Source organism: Astatotilapia calliptera, chromosome 18 (assembly GCF_964374335.1).
Source record: "Astatotilapia calliptera chromosome 18, fAstCal68.1, whole genome shotgun sequence".
NCBI classification, from domain to species: Eukaryota; Metazoa; Chordata; class Actinopteri; order Cichliformes; family Cichlidae; genus Astatotilapia; species Astatotilapia calliptera.
In genome coordinates, this window is record NC_137439.1 from 17976395 (window position 1) to 17998033 (window position 21639).

Here is a 21639-nt window from a genome sequence, read left to right on the forward strand (position 1 = left end):
AAATCGCGCTTATCCAAATGATTTTTCAAACAACATATGAAGGCACGTTTGGTTAGAAAAAAACTTTAATCTATGCTGCAGACACAATCAACTAGATGCATTCTGGCAGTTAACCAGTCTGAACAGAAATAGAGTGTGACTGCTGAAGGAGGCACTGAGAAACCAACGACAGGCTCGGGACTCTACAGTGCTGCTATTACAGAGAAATGATGGCATATGTCAGATCTCTACTGATAATTACTGTGATAAAGACATCAACAGGAAGTGCTGCTACCCACTGCCCAACATTGACAGCACATTTACACCGCAGACACCAGTTCACTTAACTTCCTGGTAATGTGTTGTTTTGCTATGTGGGGCAGCTTGTGACTGCCAGCCTCTACTCTACAGCTTGAATGGGAGGAAAGCATCTGCGACAGAGATGTGATGCACTTACTACACAGAGTAATGCGAGCTGGTTATCAGTCCACCCATCCGGTTTATGCATGAGGGTATGTATACTTTTCCCCTAGTTTTATTGCTTTTAAGAGCTCTGCACACTGGTGAATGTACTCTAATAGTAATCAATCAATCTAAAATGTTACTTGGATTCACAAGAAAACTGGGCAGGAGACAACATCAGATATTTTTATCACTTCTTGTAGTTTTGCCATAAAGTAAGTTGAGTTTATAGAGAGAGTCAACACACTATTGGACCTAAACTCATTTGTAAACTGCCAAAACTGAATGAGAACGCTGCCCGATACTGTGCCACTAAACAAGGTCATCTATGTGAATCTCCAAGCAGTCATAAGTAGGTGGAATTTAAGCTTGAATTCAGTCATTTCACTCACCAGTTTGTTTTTGTCTTTTAATTGTTGGTAAGAGCACTCCATTTCTCCTCAAGTGTCAATTACCACCAATAAATGTAATTAACAGAAAAAAGTTGAAGAAAAAAACTTGCAAGGCAATAAAATGGAGACAATATGAGCCAGGTAAATATGATACTGCTTTGATGTGGCTTTGGTGTGCAAAAGGAGGAATTTATAGTGTGGGCGTTCACAGATAGGCTGCCCAAAATGTAGGCCTACTTGTAGTACATCGCCCACATTGTCAGTGGCTACAATTCAGGTGGTTTCCCGCTCTAGTTTCGCATAAATATTCAATTTATCAATGAACTTGTTTTTTTTTCGGTCAGTGCTTCATTTTAATTACTCCATCATATTAACTTGTCTTTTGGGGTTTTTTGTTATTATTAAAAAAAATAAAATAAAACGTCAAAGTCCTCATCTTAACTTAGCTTAGCTTACACCTTAATTTTTTAATTCGATGAGAACGTTGTTTTTCCCTCCTATGACAACTGCCGTTTAGATCCAGCTAGAGCGATTCATCAGTGTCACCATCATGAAATATGAACAGGCCTCTCCTTCAAAGAGTTTCACCACTAGGTGGCACCAACGTGACACTCAACGATTTACAGCGATCGGCAAAAATTGCAGTGTTGGCCCCCCCCCCCAAAAAAAAAAAAAAGAAAGAGAAAGAGAAAAAACAATGTGAACACAACAGATAAGACAAGACAAACGCACACAAAGATTAATAATCTTATCCCGTATTTCTGCTTTGTGTTAAAGGCATCTCCGACAGTACATAGTTGAATCTACTAGCACCCCTGGATTGTTTCTGTCATCGATTTATAAGCCTGCTTGTAGTTTTTTTCTTTTTATCTTGCGCTTTTCACTTTTGAAGTAGGTCGTCGAGGAAATCCCGGAAATAGAAATAAACTGCTTTACTTGGACCTTTCCAGCACATTTTCGGTAACTGTTTTGTTTGATACTGGAAGTGAATGGATGTGTTCCCCCTACAGTTTTGTTTCCCGAGTAATTCATTTAGTTATGGAAGTAAGTCAGTTAAAGATGCCGACACTTTGGGATAGCCTGTGTTGTTAGCTGACCTCTGTCACAGTGTTGTGATTGTTACGGATGTTGATTAGCCGATTCACTAATTAAACTGTGTCCTGTGCGCTTTGTCACGGCTTTGTTTGAGCTGTAGGTTTTTTGTTTTTTCCGATGTGACACTGTGAATTCTTCCCAGGGATGGCCACCGCGCCGGAGTCCTCACTTCACATGAGGTCGACGGATCTCATTATAAAAGAACCCCTGGATTACGGAGGTTTTGGAGAAGTTTACTTATGTTATCATGTGACGCTGGGCCAGGTGGTGTTAAAGACTATGTACACTGGACGTCTGCGCAACGAGTAAGTTGTTGTAGTTGTTGTAATATGTTACTGCATGTGCTACCCAAGGGTATTCCCCTTCGTCCAACGATAACTTGAATCATGTGTCCTGGGAAGTTTTCCACGCAACCAAGCGAGACACTTTTAGAGCGTGCAGAAAGTATAATAACACAGATGAATACACACGTATGTAAATGAATGTACTCGTTATTACGGTTGTCTATACCAAGGTAGTGTGCTGTGAAAAGGGACACTACCTTGGACACTACCACTTCCCTTTTGAACAAGGAAATGGAGACAGGTTGATTCAGCTCAATGCCGAAGAAGTCCAAAATCAGTTTTTATATCCGGATATACACGAATTTAAAGAAAACTCGTTCCTATAAAGGGTAAAGTTTTAAAGTTAGGGATAATACTCAGTCTAGCACTAAGAACACAGACTAAATTAGCTACTAGATCCAAGGCCATAAGATTTCTTGTGAGACATGCCTGGACTGTACAAAAACAAAACGGTTCTTTCCCATGAATTAATTATTCTATTAATTATTGACTATTTAGTTTTTTTTTTAAATTGTGAAGAATATCTGTTCACTTTTTATCTTTTGAGACAAAATTTCAAATGTAGTGCGTTGTCCCCATAACAGTCTGCATGTAAATAAATACAAAATGAATTTATAATTGTATTTATGTATTTATAAATACAAAATATAAACAGTGATTATAAAAATTGTTGCTTATATTTTTACTTGTCAGCTTATTGTTTGTATCTCAGATGCGCTGTGAGGCACGTGCCAATCCAAAGTCTTGCCTCAGTACTTTCAATCAGCTCCACCAAATACCAAAAAAATGTTTAACATAATTTAAAAAAATGTTGTCTTTATCTTAATCCCTATCAGTATAAGATGATAAATGTATTTCTGTAGCACTAGAAACAGAATCACTGCTCTGGCTTGTCTGTATGATTATAAATGGTAACAGAAACACAGAATTAAAGACTATATTTCTTACTTATCTGTTACTGCACACCCACACATGCTTAGATATCAGAATTGGGTTGTTGAAGTCGGTAAGAATATGCTCGCATTGTCAGTTTTCCTATGCAAAAGCTTTCTCTTATTACATTTAACAAACTTTCCAGGGAGAGTAAAAAATCGCTACTGGAGGAGGGAAAGATCATGGCGAGCCTGAACCATGAGCGAGTGGTCAAGTTGCTGGGTGTGATTATGGAGGATCGAGATTGCTCTCTTGTCATGGAACTCATCCCCAGAGGCAACCTTCTGGACATGCTGGAGACCGTTAGTAGGCTTAAATCAATAAATACCTGTAACAAACACAGCTTTTGTGGTTTTCATCGATAGCGTGTCGCCTTAAAGAGTTCCACTTTTGTCAGTTTATCATGAACTGGAGCATTATTACACTATAATCTCTGTGTTCTTCAGGTCAGTGTGCCGATATCTATCAAGGGAAGAATCATTCTAGAGATTTTGGAGGGAATGATGTACCTCACAGAAAAGAGTATCATACACAAGGACATCAAGCCAGAAAACATCTTAGTGGACAAGGATTTTCACATCAAGGTACATTACACTCTCTGGGTCATGACACATGTAGGATTCTGTCTGCTGGCATTCACAGTCATGGTGAAGGATTTCTTGCAGATTGCAGATCTTGGTCTGGCCACCTGCCAGACGTGGAGTAAACTCACCAAGGAGGAATCTCGCAGGAAGAGCCGTATGGGGCGATCGACTGGTGTGAGAGGAGCTGGCACACTGAGCTACATGGCCCCGGAGCACCTGGAGAGTATTCATAATCCCTCCACTGAGAAGTCTGACGTGTACAGTTTTGCCATCGTGGTGTGGGTCATTCTCACAGGGGAAGAGCCATATGCAAGTGAGCTGTGATATCATGACATGCCAAAGTTTGCCAAAGATTACCAGATGTAGCATATCCACTGCATACAGCATTTAAAGAAAGCATCTTTTTATGCCCAGATGCCAGGAGTGAAGACCAAATCAGCCAGTGTGTTCGTAACGGTGACCGACCGGCAGAGGATCTTATTCCAGAAGACACACCTTCTGAAATAATTCAGCTCATGAAAAGATGCTGGGATCGCAATCCTGAGGAACGGCCGACTTTTAAAGGTTTCCTTTTTGTATTTGTGAATTATAAGCACACTCATTAGGTACATTTCCCAGAAATTTTGGTCCATATCAACACGATAGGATCACACAGTTGCTGCAGATTTGTCAGCAGCACATCCAAGATGCAAATCTCCTGTTCCACCACATCCAACAAATGCTCTGTCTGACTGAGATCTGGCAGTTTGAGTGCAGTGAACTCAGTCTGTGGTCTTATGCTGCTCTAACACATCTGCCACAAGACTCGACTTGTTGCGCATTCAGATAAGATGCTCTTCTGTAATGAGTGGTTATGTGAATTAATCTTGCTGTTGAGTAATTGTTGCCTTCCTGTCAGCTCAAAGCAGTCTGTCCATTGTCCTCTGAGGTCTAGTATCAATAGTATACAATACAATAACAATATTTTCTCTTTGTTTAGATCATGTTCATATGTAAATCTTAGAGTTGGTCGTGTATGAAAATTCCCGTAGATCAGCAGTTTCTGGAATAAACAGACTTTGGCACCAACAAACACACTAGATTTAAAGTCACTTAAATCATCCTCAGTTTGAACTTCAGGTCATTTTGACCATGTCTACACATCTAAATGCATCGAGTTGCTTGTTGGTGTTCACGAGCAGTCGAACAGATGTATCTAATAAAATGGCCAGTGAGTGTATAAAGTGAATGCAACACTTTTGTTTGTTGAGTTTTGTTGAGTCAGTTTTCTTTCCTCTTATTTAATGTCTCGCAGAGGCCTACAACATCTTCCATCCTTTCTACATGGAAAACCTTGAACCGCTTGTAGAGGAAGATTTACTTCACCTGAAGGTTGAATAAATATTTTCTATATGTGATCTTTTTTTTAAAATAATCACAGACATTAAGCAGTATTTTAATAAAAACAAACATTATATATATAGTGTAACATATCTTCCTAATGACAGTGTTATTAAAATTTTAGTTTTTTAAAATTTATTTATTTATTATTGCAGAATTCATACGAAGGCCCAGATGATCTTGTTGAGAAGATGAAGTCTTTATCAGTGAGCCCTGAAAGTTTTTCAGGAGGTGAGTGTGCTCCGTAAACCCGGTCGTCAGAAAAAAAACGCATTGTATATTTTCTGATCCCCTCCTTTGCATTCTGTGCTACATTTAATGCTGTTTAGAAATCCTGAAAACCTTTGAGCAGCTTTATTGTTTTACTGTCTCTCCTCAACTTGTAGATTGCCCCGCTCCGTTGATAAGTTCAGACAGAAGTGTGTCCGTGCCAGTTGAAGCCAGTATCGAGGATCTGCACGGCAACCAATATGAACAATGTCCAGGGCATCTTCAGACAGATGCTAAGGCAAGTAACAGCCCTTCAGAGTTGCAGGAGAAGCTGGATCGGGAGCTTCAGTACCACAAACACGGCAGTTATAACTGTGAGAACCACTCCGATGCTGGCAACTCCTTCCATACCGCAAATCCTTTCCTGCGAAGCAACGTCAGCATTTCGGATCACTCTGCACGGCAACCAGAACAAGAAAAATCTTCTGTACTCTCCTGGACAAAAGCTGAGCCGTTGCGGCCCGCAAACCAGGAAGAGCCTTGGTATCGTCCCTCTGCAGGTGCCTTTGAGACCTCTTCCACACCTACTCCATTCCCCTTACCTATATCTTCGAGCACACCCTCTCTGTCAGCGTTTAACCAGCAACATCCCCACTCCCACTTCGACCGGCAGCAGTCCTGGCCAACTTACCCAGTGTCTGATACGTCTGCCCCTGACCTCACCTCTGGACATCTTTTGACCACTTCAAAGAGTTGCCAGATGCACGATCAGGGTACTATTAAAACATAAGTGTTTGAAGAAATTCTGAATCTAATCCCTGAGGGGTGTCTCCAGCTTTTTGTGTTATCTCCTTGTTTTTGGATCAGTTGTGTTTACGTGTGTTTGTTTTTGTTTTCTGACCAGGACCCCTTTACATTCAGAATGCCAGCGGGATTCAGATTGGAAGCAACAACACAATGAGCATCAGAGGTTATGACCCCTCTCTTAGCTTGTCATCTGTATCTGCTAACAGCTCAACTAACTCTCCCATCAAAGAAGGCATTCAGAAATATGGTAAAACATAACATTTCTGTCTGTTTATGAACTTTTCATGCCTGAAGATCACAAATGCACTTTTAATTTACTAGAGCTGTAGTTGAACACGTTGTTGTGATTTTTATTTTTATTGGCTCATCTTTCCAAACCCCGGAGATAGTTTGGTCACATATAGGGATGGGTACCGGTGTCCGGTGCCATCTGACATAAACGGTAGTAACCAGACCGAAAAGCAGCGCACATTTCGGTGCTTTATTTCGGTGCTTTTTTTTCCTGAGCTGTGATACACTTTAGATTCTAGCCAATCATTTTACGTTTCCGAGGATAGTAGGCGGGGCCAGGTACGTACGTTCTGTTAGAGCAGAGCTACAGATTAAAAATGTCCAAGGCGAAGCGGTCAAAAGTCTGGCTGTACTTCATATCAAAATATGCAAACTCAGCAGCCTGCAACAAGTGCTTTAAGCTGATACTGTGATACTGTCAAAGGAGGTAACACCTCAAATCCGATGAAACACCTGGCGACGCATAGCGTTTTTTTTAAAAGCCCAGAAATGCGCTGTATTTGATAGCTTGCTGCGAGACCTCACACCGAGCACATCTACTGCGGGTGGGTTGCCTGTTATGCAACATCCCCCCAAAAACACGAAGAGGAGAGTCCTGGCCCCTAGCCCTGCCAGTGTAGCAGAAATGATGAGGATGATGATGCAGCAGCAGCAGTTCTTCTCTGCGTGAGTAGCTAATTTACGTTGAGTAGGCTAACCACGTTATTACATTAATGCAGGTAAGGTGAACTAGCAAACATCATCATAGCTACATGCGGCTGTCTTCTTGTTTGATGGCAGATACTCCCTTCACCCTGGCCAAAAAGGCTAAAATGACCAAAGAAAAAGTGGAAAACAGTTAAACATGAGAGGTTTAGGACAAAGTTTGTGTTTTTTCCATTGTTTAAGCACTGCTTCCAGCCAAGAGTGATACCATATATGCCCCATAGCTGCAGAAAAGGCTAACATTGTTATCTTTTTTACAAAAAACAGCTGAACATGAGAGGTTTTTGGACCAATTTTGTGTTCTCCATTCTTTAAGCACCGGTTTGAGCACCGTTTGAGCACCGGCACCGTTTCAAAAGTACCGATTTGGCACCGGTATCGGATAAAACCTAAACGATACCCATCCCTAGTCACATATGACCATTAGAAACCCATAAGCTTTAATTTGCCCTTCTAAGTTCTTCAACCACTCTTCATTTCTTCATGGTTTGCTAGAAAAAAATGGTAAATAGGTGCAGAAATTTATTGAAACGTGCAAACATCAAAGGAAATCCAGTATATAAGGCAATAATAGAGTTTGTACAAGGTCAGTATTTGGTATTACCATCTTTATTCTTCTGACTGAGCTCTTTCAGTAGTCTTGAGGAGTAGTTCTCCAGGGTTCTCGAAGTACATTCAAAGCTCTTCTTTGGATGTTTGCTGCCTTTTCTTCTGTTCTCAAGATGATCCCACACTGCCTCAATCCATGACAGTGTTTTTCTATCCAGGTAGGCCTATACTGCAGTAATGCATTGTCATGCTGAAAATTCAGGCTGTTGCAAATTAAGCTGTTGCTTTCCAGATGGTATTGAATGGCAGATCAAAATCTGAATTAAAACTTTAACATTTGAATTCATCACTCCATATGAGTGTTGTCACTGGTTTCCAGTAAGTTCTTGTGTAATTTGGAATACCTCAGCCTCGTCTCCTGGTTTTCCTTCATTGAGAATGGCTCTAATATATCTCTATCTCTAATATATCTTAAATTAAACTAACCTTAATGCCAAGATATGCCAACGTTTTAGAGAATAGGTCTTTAGGAAACATCTTTTTGTGCAAAAATACTGTTTGTTGGCATTTTTCATCAATTCGACTGGAGAAAATGTGAACAAATGATGTGTTTTTGGAACAGACTGCTAGTAACAAAGAACCTAGAAATACAATTTGAAATAAGCTTTGTGGAGACTAGGGCTGCCACGATTTGTCGACTAGTCACGATTACGTCGACTATCAAAATCGTCGACAACTGATTTAATAGTCGACGTGTCGTTTGAAGCTTTGTAAGATCGCAAAAGACGCAGGAATAATAGCAGGATTTAAGAGTGTAATAACGGACTGAAACAGAAGATGGCAGCACAGCATGTACAAGGATGCCAGCTGCCGTTAAACCCCGAAGAAGAAGAAGCAGCTGTGTCCCAGAATTCATAGCGCGGCCCAGCTTAGTTTCCAACAATGGCGGTAGCTAGTTAGTTTTAATATTACTCTTATTATTCTTTCTGGGTCACAAAATAAACGTTTAACATATTTTCAGGCGAGAATGTAGCTGTGTAAACCTCAAATATCGGCTCAGTTTATCAGGACACCACATATTTTCAAAAGCGCTCCGACGTTTTCGGAGACGTCTGTTACCCACTAGCTCGATAGCTAGCCGGGGGCTAGGTCACTAGCGCCGTGAGAACACCGGACTCCCGGCAAATTGTTTTCAAACCCACCGCCGTCTTTCGCGACTCAGGTTAAATATATATGAGTCACTTAGATAAATTAAAAATGTTGTTGTTTGGCTTTTTTTTTTTTTTTTGTATTTTATTTGTTCCTGAGTAAATCGGTTTGGCTGAGATTAAAGTTATAGTTTTTACACAGCTGAATAAATGTCAAGCAGACAGCTGATTATCAGAAGTGTGAGATGCTGGAGAATATACTCCGTTGTCCTGTTATATTTTAGATAGCAAGGAGTTTATTAAACTTTACCGAAACAATCTGCAAATTTCATTAAAATTGAATAAACTATCATCTTGTCTTTATTTTTAGTTAGCACCTTAAAAGCTTAAAGCTGTAAGCTAATGATAGTTATATAAGAGCAGATGCTGCTGGTGCAATAAGCTGTAGTTTTACGTCCAGTGGATGATGATCTGATTAGTCGACTAATCGCATAAATAATCGGTGACTAGTCAACTATCAAAATAATCGTTTGTGGCAGCCCTAGTGGAGACACAGCACTGGTTCATTTAAAGAAAAAAGATTCCTCTGACAACGGTCAGGTACAAGGAATGCAATGAAAATCTGTGAAAAAAGCAGCCAGTGTCCAAAGAAAAACTTTGAAAGACTGTCAGAAAGCCTGGAGAACTATTGATCAAGACCACTTTTTAAAAATGACTCCTGGCTCCTTGGAAGCAAGATACAAATAAAAGAGTGGTGGCTCAAGACTTTTGCACAGTACTGTATTCACCAAAACGCATTTTGTGTTTCCTTGAGTTCTAACAAACATATTGCATTTCCTTCCTCATAAAACTTTACTTTCTTTCGCTGGATGCAGCATATTCTGTTGCTGCTGGCACCTCTGTAATATATTTATCTTGTGTTTCCGTTAGAGGACCATCCTGTGATGGAGGAGCACCTGGACGTGCTGAGAGAAAACATTGGGACCAAGTGGAAGCGCTGTGCGCGGCGTTTGGGTCTGACCAATGTGGATATAGAGACCATAGAGCATGATTGCTATCGTGATGGCCTGCCAGAAATGGTGCACCAGATGCTGGAGCGCTGGAAAATGAAGGAGGGCTGTATTGGGTGTACAGTTGGGAAGCTTTGCCGAGCTCTAGACGGAAACATAAAGGTAGATGTCATCCAGAAAATACTAGACCTCTGCAATTCGTCTTCCTCACTGGGATAAACCTTACAGCAACTGACGTGTCTCATGTTCTCTGATTGATTTATCATCTACGGTGGCCGCAATTATAAACTCTGCTCATGGCTCTGAGCCTGAAGGATCATTTTAGTAGAGGTGGACACACTGAAAACTTATCACCTCATCTGAAATACATTTCTCTGCTTTTCAAAAATGATAAACATAGAGCTTAATGTCAGTTTTCTGTGAGCAAAGAAAACTGTCATTAAGTTTTCTTTAAACTTTCTTAGGAAATAGTCTTTGACAAGTTACTAAACACTGTTTCGATGAAATTGAATGCCTTTGTGATATAGCTTCGCCTGCTAAGAAGATATTAACATGAAATTGTGGATTTTTGTATTGCTCTATATGGTGACAAGTCTCTAAATATTCATTTCAGGCTAAGGTTTAAATTTGAATATGAACTGTTTCGAGGTTGTTGGGTTTTGGTTGGTATGAAGAAGCCAGTGGGTTTGTGCACATTAACAGAATAATGAATTCATGTACAGGGACTGTCAAATGGTGTGTGGCACACGTTTATTCCAGTCCAACACAAACATAATGACTACAATCACAGAACAGGTAAGGCCAATGAGCCTGTGACAAGCTGAAAACATCATCAGCAAAACGTCATAAGGAACAATGAAATACAAATGAAAACGTTTGCTGTCACGAGTAAGCCAAACTGCTACCATTAATCTGATGACGGTAAAGCAAAAGTACGCGTGAGTTGGTGATTCAATTCTTTTAATGTTAATGAAGTGATTCATTCAAACATAATAAGCATTTTGGATTGAAACGTTACTTTCTCTCCGTCAGAATTATAGCGTCTTGCCAAAGACAGAGAGTGTGTCTGTGTATAGTTAGAGACAGTATTGAGGGTCTGCATGTCAAATGTCTTTTCTTCATCTTCATGCAAACTACATTTCAGCATTACAAAAGAACTCCATGTATGAAAAAACCCTCCTTTTTTTCAAACTTTGAATGATTTTTTTAGTCTAGCAGAGTCTTCATCATATTCATTACAGCTGTTATCCTCTGACAAATATGTTTATGAAGTTAGTTACTGATAACTAGTCCCGAGCGGTCACTATATCATATGTTTTAAAACAGCAACAGGCTTTAATTTCTAAGTGTGTCGTTCTCCAGTGCAGTACTGTGCAATATTCTTGAGCCACTCTTCATATTGTGCGTGAAAAGATTTGTCCTGAGCTGTAGCTCTCCAGGCTTTCTGAAAGTCTTATTATGTGTTTCTTTTGCCATGGGCTGTTTTTCACTCATTTTCAGTTCAGTCATTGTAGCCGACCACTTTCAGAGGAATGTTTTTCTTGTTTTTTAAGTCACCTGACTCTACAGAATGAATAATTCAAGCAAAAGAAATGCACCTAACACAAGGGACGAGCAAGTGTTGTGTCTACACATAACAGACACCCTAGGAAAGAAACTATTTTTAGTTGTATCTTTAGGCACGTGCTTTTTTTTACTTGCAACAAAAACAAATTCTTGTTTTTCACATTTTAGCTGGGTCTGTGAAAAAGACCAAAGATAAAGCAGTTAGACAGGCATAAAATAGCTTTTTGCACCAACAAGGGGATTTCCAAAGAGCAGTTAGCTGAAAACTTACATCTCAGTATGATGTGGCGTCTGTCCTTAAAAAAATATGAGCAAACTAAATAAATGGAGGACAAACACCGTGGCACGCCTAAAAAATATGCATTTACACCAGATGAATGGGGAGAAAAGGCTGAGGTATGACACAAGAAACACAAGAACTGGGTTGAAAATCAGTGGGTAACCAAATTTAAAATTTGTGGCTCAAATCAATATGTACCAAGTGAGATGTTTACAGATGTTTACAGCAATCTATCTCAGTCATGGTTTTAAGATCATTAGAATTGTATAAACTCTGTTTTTGCCTCCTATACTGTATTTCCATGTTTGCACGTTTCAGTAAATCGCTCTACACTGTTCTCTTGTTTCTAGCAAAATGTAAAGAATTGACAGGTGGCTTGAGACTTTTGCACAATACTTTATGTCACCGAAAAACACATTTTCCTTCCAAGTAAATATTGTGTAAATGGCCTGTATTTGTATAGTGCTTTACTAGTCCCTAAGGACCCCAAAGCGCTTTACACATCCAGTCATCCACCCATTCACACACTGGTGATGGCAAGCTACACTGTAGCCACAGCCACCCTGGGGCGCACTGACAGAGGCGAGGCTGCCGGATATTAGCGCCACTGGGCCCTCTGACCACCACCAGTAGGCAACGGGTGAAGTGTCTTGCCCAAGGACACAACGACCGAGACTGTCGGAGCCGGGGCTCAAACCAGCAACCTTCTGATTACAAGACGAACTGCCAACTCTTGAGCCACGATCGCCCCCAGTGTGTGTTTATTTTTCCGTCATACCCGATATCAATGCCAGTTATATGGCAAACTGCCAGGATACATGGTGAGATGTGAGACACAGGTCATTTTTTTAACAATAAAAAATTGTGAGACAAATCATTGGAGCTGAGTGATCTCTGAGTGAACTGAGCAATCCAGACTATAAAAAGCCAAAAGAAATTCAAACTCGTGTTTTGATGGACTTTTTAATGAATTACCGACATGGTGCTAGTGTACTTTTGCAAATCAGAATTTTTTTCTATGGGGAGTTTATTAGATAAAGAACATCAGTCCTTGAAGTTGATGGTTTAGTGATAACGCTCTGAGCTACAAAGGCACATATACATACTTATATTACATACAAATGCAGATTTAGTTTCAGATTTGATGATGTTTAAATAGTGCTCTCTGGGTCTGTAGACTATCTGATTATGTACTTATGTACACAGGACATAAAAGGAAAAACATGGGAGGGAGCAAAAGAACCCAACAACAATATTTTATTTAGATGAAGTTGTTGTAGAGTCCTTGGATGACCTCATGTAAAGGAACATCAGCCATGAATCTAAAAACGAAGCTTTATGTAAATGGTCTGTTTGGTCCTGAGTAACTGTCCAGATTCAGATTCACATTACCTTTACAGAAAAGATTCAACCACATCCCAAAGGTGCTCTACTGGATTGGGATCTGGTGATTACGGAGGTCATTTGAATACAGTGAATTCACTGTCATGTTCAAGAAACCAGCTTGAGATGATCTGGGCTTTTTAACATGGTGCATCAGGAGATGGGTTCACTGTGCTCATAAATGGATGCATTTTTTAATTTAGGTGAGCCTGTGTGAATTGTAGCCTGTTTCCTGTTCTTAGCTGGAGTGACACACAGTATGATAAGGCCATCTGCTTCAGTGTTCAGAGATGCTCTTCTGCATACCTTGGTTTTAACAAGAAGTCACTGTTGCCATAATGTCAGCTCATAGCAGACCAGCTATTTTCCTCTGACAAGGCATTCTCACCCAAACGACTGCAGCTCACTGGATACTTTCTCTTTTTCAGACCGTACTCTGTAAACCAAATAAAATCACCTGTCTCTCCTATTCTCAAGCTCAGTTTAAACTTCAGCACGTTGACTTGACCATGTATTGAATAGCTGCCATGTGACTGGCTTATTGGGTATTTGCATGACAGAGCAGTTGAATACATATACACCGAATGAAGTGGCTCATGAGTATATACAAGTAAAAAAAAATATTGTTGCATAAAATATTGAGTATTGAGTATTCTCTACTCAGACTGATTTGAAGTTTGTGTTATTGAGTTAGACTGTATAATAACTTAAAAACAGTATTATGCACAAATATTTCATTTTCTAGATCACATACATAGATAATTCACAAAGCACCATCCACTATTACAGTACCTGCGAGTGGTCAGTGTAAACACTGTTTGTAATGTTACAGTAAAGGAAGTGCTGACTCTCAGTTTCTATCTATACACAGGGGTGTGCTGCTGTGATAAATAATCAAAGGAAAAACGATTACCTTGCAAATCACAAAATACCTTTTATACACAAAGCCATGATTATAAATAGCTTAACTCAATATTGCTATGGGATAATGATACGTAGTATAATATAATAAATGCCTCCCAAACATGCTAAAGTAATAAGTTGGGTGTGTCATACATGCTGAATCTCCAAAGGTCAAACTAAAGTTTTTCTTCTACCTGGAACAAATGACTAATATTTTAATAGTAAAAGGCTGGCAGCTATTTGCATAGCACTTCTCTTAGAGTGCATAATTTCACCTTTAACTGGAGGGCACTGTTAGCCAGAAGAATAGTCAAATATGAACAACAAATCCTAGATATGTAAAGCCTAGAAAGTAGAAATGAATTAATGATGATTTTGAACATTTACAGAGAGACTCCACTCGTCTGACCTAGCCAATGTGGAATCGAAATGTAGGCGTGTTTTTTCCATCAGTGCTTGGAAGAGTGTTTGAGGTGGAGGAATATTTTAATGTATTTTACATATTTAGCTGCACTGAAACCCAGAGCAACACCTAAAAAGTGAATACCTTCAAAGTATCTGATAAATTTCCCTGGGAAGTTATTTCAGTTGGTGGAATCCCCCCAAGAAAGTCATCCGAGCCATGCAACTTGGCACATTTTTCATGAATAGGAAGAGAAGTTAAAGAAGCATAAATAAATAAATAAATATATGACATGGTTGTTGCTCAAACACTTCAGGTATGTATCATTAATGCCTGAAAATATTGATACAGTTTGTGAATAAGCTCACAAATCTAAACAAATATCAGGGCCAGGCCACTTTTGCATGCCTTTGAACCATCTCCAGATTGATACAGAAATTATTCGTTTCTAAAGTTCTTTTCCCCCATGAGGTGGCTATAAGGGATTTCTCTTTTCGGCACTCACTTTTTGCGTTCTGCACGTGCGTTAGAGGAACTGGAATGTCTCGATCTTGTGATAACTCTCTACTGGCAGCTGGCTTAGTGACACCAAATATTTGAGGGCTGTGTTTGAAGCACTCAAACACATCCTTGCCCTTCTCACAGCTCTGACCCTTTAATGTCACTATTGGTGGTTGAGCAGCAGAGTTGGATGAAGCAAAGTGAATGGTCTGTCTGTGGACTGCACGAAGTCTGACCCTGATCTTTGGCTTTAAGCAGCACTTTACTTGGCACTGGCTGCAGATGCAGCCCTTCATAGAGACCTGGCATAGTGCACCCAGATCGCTGCATACCATCTTGCGGAAGTTTGGTCTTAGCATCAGGTAGATGATCGGGTTGTAGATGGTGGAGGACTTTGCAAACATGGCTGGCATGGCAAATGCCATGGGAGGAATGTTTTCGATGTGTCCGAAGGCAGCCCACATGGATACGACAGCATATGGACTCCATGCCGCAAAGAAACCAATGCAGACAGCCACACTCAGCTAGCAGGAGAAAGAACACAGAAAGTGTAATTCAACATTTCTTTTCACCAAATCCAATTAATTAAAAAAAAAAACACAACTGTAACACTTGTCAACTTTCCCAACTATCTGAAAAACATTACCTTATGTCAGAATACTGGATGAAGAAATCACTTAAATACAGGTTGTATCACTTAAATATAATATGTGTGACAGAGTGAAGCAGGCTAAAAGATCCTGAAAGGGTTACAAAGTTCATGATTTAACAATTAGAAAGAGACTGGGCAAAAATGGCATCAATGGGATAGTTCCAAGTTTAAAACCACTACTGACCAAAAAGAACACAAAGACTCGTCTCATATTTGCCAACAAACATCTCGTTGGTCCCCAAGACTTTAAGGAAAACTGGACTGTGGGCTGATGAGACAAAAGCTAAGCTTTCTTGAAGGTTTGAGTCGTATTACTGCATAAGAGTAACCCAGCATGTCAGAAAAGGAAGACAGTAACAACAGTAAAATATGGTTTAGTTTTGTATTGTTTACTTCCCCTTTCTGTAAATAAAGCCGTTTTTTGAGTTACGTCCCATTTCCGTGAGTCTGCTTCTGGGTTCTCTCCTGCCTGCACACAGCTGGTTTCATGACACTAAGTATGACAAATACTTACAAAAACCTACAAAATCATGAGGAGCAAATACTATTTCACAGCACTGGAAACAAACGGCTATTTGTTGTAAAGACAAATTTGAATAATGGTGTCCTTGGAAGAAAATGAAGACACACTTTTACATTTTGAGATTTTCTTCCATGTGTTTTTGTGAGCCTGTGCAATCACTGCTGGCCTTCCCTGTATTTAATTTTGTGCTTTTGACACCCCCTGCCATTCTCTCTAGACTGTGGTGGAAGAAAAACAAAAAACAAATTTAAAGAAAAAAGCTGGGTGAGGAGATCTACCACTATACCCCCATATGAACAGTTTGTATTTAAAAGAGAACATGCAGAGGCCACAAAGATTTAAAAAGCATTCTTCTCACTCCTCATGATGAGTTTAAAAAAAAAAAAAAATGAATCTCAGATGTTCTTACAGAGAAGAGAATATGATGATTAATCAGCAAAGGCAGCAGTATCCATCACAGTGAAACCAGAACTTCTCTCTTAATGAGAAACTGCATCATGAGGGAGATATATTGAGGTCACTGTCAATTTCTACAACAAATCGAGGCGAGGAACTCTAAACAGGACTCTTCTCTCTAAGGCAGTGTTTTTATAAGCTACCCATAAACCCTGGCCTTTCCACCAATAACTGGGTGATCACACTATGCACGTTTTTTTGTCTTCCTGCACTTTAATTTAAAATTGAAAGTGCAGGTGAAAAAAAACTGCAGGTATGAATAAATTGACTACATCTTTAATTTTTTACTTATTACTTAGTGATTGGCGAGCACTGTATAATCATTCAGTATAACATATTTAAACACATAAACACACATTATGGGGAGAACATGGTAAAGCAGTCCACAGAAGTGTTTAAGTGAAGTTTACCTTAACCCACCTTAACAATAACTATCTGGATGCTGCTCATGTGAGTCGGCCTCAATGCATGTTGCTCCATAGTTCTGCGAGATGCATGCACTGCGACCAGGATTCCTGTGTAAGATGCTAAGATAGCACAGCATGGAAGGATGTAGCAGAAGATGAACAGTGCCACAGTATAAGATCGTGCTGTGCTGAGTTGATTGGACAGGCGCCAGTCAATGCAACAGGCAGTGCCGTAAGGCTCTGGTCCATACTCCCCCCAGTGGGCCAGTGGGGAGCATGCAAACAGCAGGGCGTAGACCCAAGCACAGGCAATAAGCAGACGGCCATGAACAGAGTTAAACCTGTTTCCTGTAAAAACAGACTGTGTTAATATTTTATGATGTGAATGTGAGTTATTATTTATGACACACAACTGCATTTGTGGATCAGTGCATTTTTATACTTTAAATGATGGTATGGTAAATGATGCTTTACCATGTGAAAAATACTCTGTGTGCTCTAAGATGCTTATACTCCATAATCTAGTTAATATACAGCATAGTGCTGAAGAACTGCATCTGAATTCACAAGTGTTTAGCTTTTCCCAATGGCTTTTTTGGACTTCCAAGAAAGGTGTTTTTATTATGTTGCATTCCTTTGCATTCTGCAACTGACAGACAGTGATTGGACTACTGTTAAAAGATAACATAAGGCAACCTGAAGAAGTTCAAATTTTTGCAATCTCTACACAGGCTTGTAAGCCAGTCTGCTGAAAGAGCGCCTCACAGGAATGCCAGTTCTCCTTCCAGGAGGCTAATTATGCCTATTCTCATTCATTGGCAATGGCCTGTTTCTTAAGAAGTGAAAATGGTTAAACATTTTTCAGAGAGAGCTCAGTCCCCAGAGAAGGTTCTGTGCATATCCACAGCATTTTACAGGTCTTTTTTTTTTATTTTAGTTTGGTGATAAGTAGGCTGTACCAGTTTCACTGGAGTAGTAAAAGTACATTGGGTAATTATACAGACTGCTAATTTCCACAGGAGCTCAGGTAGAACATAAAGAGGTTAGGTGACTCGAGGCCTCATTAAGCTGCAGCAGAAGACAAAAGATGAGCCCTCTAAAGCAATCTAAGTTCATCAAATGACGAGTGATGTTACGTCAGCCTTATATACTACGCAGATATTATGTCTGTCAGTGCTGAAAATAAAATAAGCACTTATTTAAATATGCAAGGTTAAATATTACAATTTTAAAGCAATTAATGTGAATATCTCTATTTGTAGGCTCATACTTTAAAATTACTTTTGTCCCAGCACTTTTTTTTAAGGCACTGAAAGAAATGCACTTTTTTGGGATGGGGACCAAATAGAAAACCCAGCTGCACAGTGTTAACCAACATCACAAGCAGTACTTATTGAGCACAGCCCTTTGACTTGTCACTTAACAAAGAAAAGCTAATGTGCAGTGCTTTACAGAGGGCTCATTTCCTTCCACAGATAAATCAACACTCAGCCACTTGGGGATAGGGTAGTTAATCCCGTGTCATTTCACCGAGCAAAAACAGCCTCTTTGAAGACTTACCGTAGAGCGGATAACATACTTTCACAAAGCACACCATGCTTAGCAGGGTTAGAGTGGTCAGACTGCAGATGCCAAACAACATGCCACAAAATGCGTATACGGAGCACACCGTTTTCCCATACAGCCACCTGTGTGGGAGGGCGTGAGAAAGAGGACAGCTCAAAGCAAAGATATAGCTCAAAGATCAATGATTGAGAAGGAGTAGGCGCCAAGTTTTGTACCTGTGGTAGAAACTTGAAGTTATCGCCATGGGGTAGAGGGACAGAGTCAGGCCCAAGTCGCTAACAGCAAGGTTGATGATGAAGTACTCAGCGGGTTTCAGGACATTCTTTTTCTTGTAAGAGATGTACAACAGTGTGCTGTTGCCAAATAGTGAACATACTCCTGCAAAAATAAACCAGAACAAAAACCCTGAATGTGAATAAAATACTGATTTGATGGTGACAATGGGAGGGATTTTGTTTTGACTTTTCAGAAATTGCTTCATCAAATTCGCTGTCCGTTTAAAACAAGACAAACATACTGGATAATATGCTTTTTGCCTAGAATACATTAGATATGACTTTTATATCTGTCCAAAAAACATAAAGCCACATAATAAAGTAAATACATAAAGTGCATTAATACAAACACAACACAAAGTGTACTAGATAAAGTGTACTACAACGAAGCACCAGCATGATGTGCTCAAACCTCCCATTCAATCACATCCCAAAGGTGCTCTACTAGTTTGATCGCATTGGAGGATATTTCAGTACAGAAAGCTCAGATCATGTCCAAGAAACCAGTTTGACATGATCTGAGCTTTCTGACATGGCAGTTTATCCGCCTGAAAGCAGCCATCAGGAAATGTGCTCATAACGGGATGGACATGGTCGGCAACAATACTCAGGTAGGCTGTGAAGTTTAAACGATGGCCAGTTGGTACTGAGAGGCCCAAGAACAAAATCTCCCACCCCATTACACCACCTCCAGTATCTAATACAAGCCAGGATGGATCCATGCTTTCATGTTCTTTATGCTAAATTGTGACCCATCCATGCCATCTGAATGTTGCAGCGGAAAGCAAGACTTATCAGATCAGGCAGTGTTCCTGTTCTTAGCTGACAGGAGTGACGGTGCGGTCTTCTGCTTCTGTAGCCCATCTGCTTCAAGGTTCAACATGCCGTGTATTCTTCATAAACCATAGAGGTGGTTGTGTGGGTTGTGTCCCAGTAGATCAGCAGTTTGTGAAATACTCAGACTAGCCTGTCCAGCACCAACAACCATGTGATATTCAAAACCATTTAAAACAACTTTCTTCCTCATTCTGATGGTTGGTCTGAATTTCAGCCGTTCATCTTCATCTTCATCATGTCTACATGCACGAACAAGCACATGAACAGTAGTGGCCACAAAGTGTATATATAACTTTCAAAGTATTATGGATCTACAGAATAATAAGAAACTCACACTTCTACTGTCTTACAGGCATAACACTGGATACTGCTTTATCATATTTACCTAGCAACATATACAAATACATAGAATTGCTGATGATTCTGTAAAATATTAAATGTAGAGTATCTTCATTAATACTGACAAAATCACTGGTTCTATATATATATAAAAAACACACACACCATGTATGACATCTGTGATACAAACAGTAAATGCAGATGGATGAGTACACAGTGGGTGTGGGTATATATAGGTGGAAGTGGAATGCATAACACACAGTAACACAGTTAAAAATAAAAGTGTACTTGCAAGGCTTCGCTGCAGGATGCCTTGCTTCATGCTGCTATTCATTTCAGCTTGAGCAGAACTCAGAGAAAACTCATTGATAGTATTGTAAACTAGATTTAACTCACCAAAAACAGAGTAGACCACGGCCACGGTTATATCCAGTGGTGCCGGTATGCTAGAGTGGAATGCAATGTCTTCATTTAACAACCCCATCTGTAAACAGATTTTAGAAACTTTTCTGTTAACTGTTCTCACATATTGCATGTGCGAAATTTCAGACCTTCTGATTGTGTCTTATGAAAAATGTATCCAAAACTGTGATGTTTTTGTAGAACTTCACATCAAATATTTTAGTCTTTCAATGCAATAAGTAGATGGTTTTCACACATTACCTTAAAGTAGCTCTTACACTAACTGCTCAGAGCAGACGGGCCCAGGTAGAAAGAGCCATGTCAACACAGGGGAGCTTTTAGCACATTGGACTAATTACTATATAGCTCCACAGACCACCAGTGATGGAATGGAACCAGGTACATTTACTGTAATTCCATAATGTGAGGTATTGCAGTTTCATAGCTCTTTATACTTACCACCCTACACAGGCAAGTGTACTTTTTATCTCATTATATTCATCTGATTATTTACATTTTTCATTATTTCATTTGAAAATTAAAAAAATATTCAATACTTTTTTTTTACTATTTTGAAGTATTTCACTATTTAAGTTTTAAAAAGCTCATAGAAGAAAAACAAGCAATTGGTATAATTAGTACATGTTTTGATTAAACATCTGGATGTAAAGTAGATAGATTTCAAACAAATGATGACATTTGATGTGTAAATAAGGAACTTAAACAGTAACATGGAATAAATCTAGAGAGAGACCCTGAATTTTGTCACATTAAAACATTGACAATGATTTATATTATAAATGTAAGATTAATTATACACATGTAATGTTCTTCAACTGAAAAAAAAGCTGTTTCATATACATATATGGAATTATGTCTTTCATAAGCTTGTGTCAGAGGGGACTAATAAAACAATAACAAAATGCATGGCTGTGTAATTCTTTTCAGCATCGTAAAATATTTGGAGGACCTGTGTATTTACATGCCTGTATAAGCTGCCAGTATCATCAGCACTCCCATTTTTCATGCATCCATTCTGCTTCAGCAACGAAAATCAGATAGTGACCGACAGGTCTAAATCAATAGATGAAATCAGGGTCAATAAATAAGGTGTATCAGGAAAATACATCTCCAACAGACCCGTGAACAACACTGCAGAACTGCTCTACTTTTCTCTGCGAACCTTAATATGTGCAATTAAAACAATCTCAATAATAATAGTGGTTGTGTTCATGCAATCCTGATGTTTACTGTTCA

At 39.4% G+C, this 21639-nt stretch overlaps 2 protein-coding genes across 3 annotated transcripts; one reads left to right on the forward strand and one right to left on the reverse strand.

Annotated features, from left to right (window-relative positions):
• The first annotated feature begins 1168 nt into the window (after positions 1–1168).
• Positions 1169–12609, forward strand: ripk1l (receptor (TNFRSF)-interacting serine-threonine kinase 1, like). 2 transcript variants are annotated; one of them, XM_026150670.2, is made up of 11 exons: positions 1169–1877; positions 2071–2233; positions 3351–3507; positions 3652–3789; positions 3871–4102; positions 4204–4353; positions 5084–5160; positions 5325–5400; positions 5556–6152; positions 6284–6433; positions 9810–12609. In XM_026150670.2, the coding sequence occupies exons 1-11, from the start codon at positions 1823–1825 to the stop codon at positions 10106–10108; spliced, it is 2094 nt and encodes a 697-aa protein (XP_026006455.2). In that variant the 5' UTR covers positions 1169–1822; the 3' UTR covers positions 10109–12609. The 2 variants fall into 2 exon arrangements, with proteins under 2 accessions (XP_026006455.2, XP_026006456.2); XM_026150671.2 differs by having other exon boundaries at positions 1169–1793.
• On the reverse strand, positions 11694–20760 carry opn7a (opsin 7, group member a). The gene is made up of 5 exons (XM_026150078.2): positions 20377–20760; positions 18745–18907; positions 18524–18651; positions 16977–17311; positions 11694–15449 (listed from the first exon to the last, which is right to left on the reverse strand). Exons 1-5 carry the CDS (start codon positions 20513–20515, stop codon positions 14808–14810), a joined length of 1407 nt encoding a protein of 468 aa, XP_026005863.2. The 5' UTR covers positions 20516–20760; the 3' UTR covers positions 11694–14807.
• Positions 20761–21639: the final 879 nt, after the last annotated feature.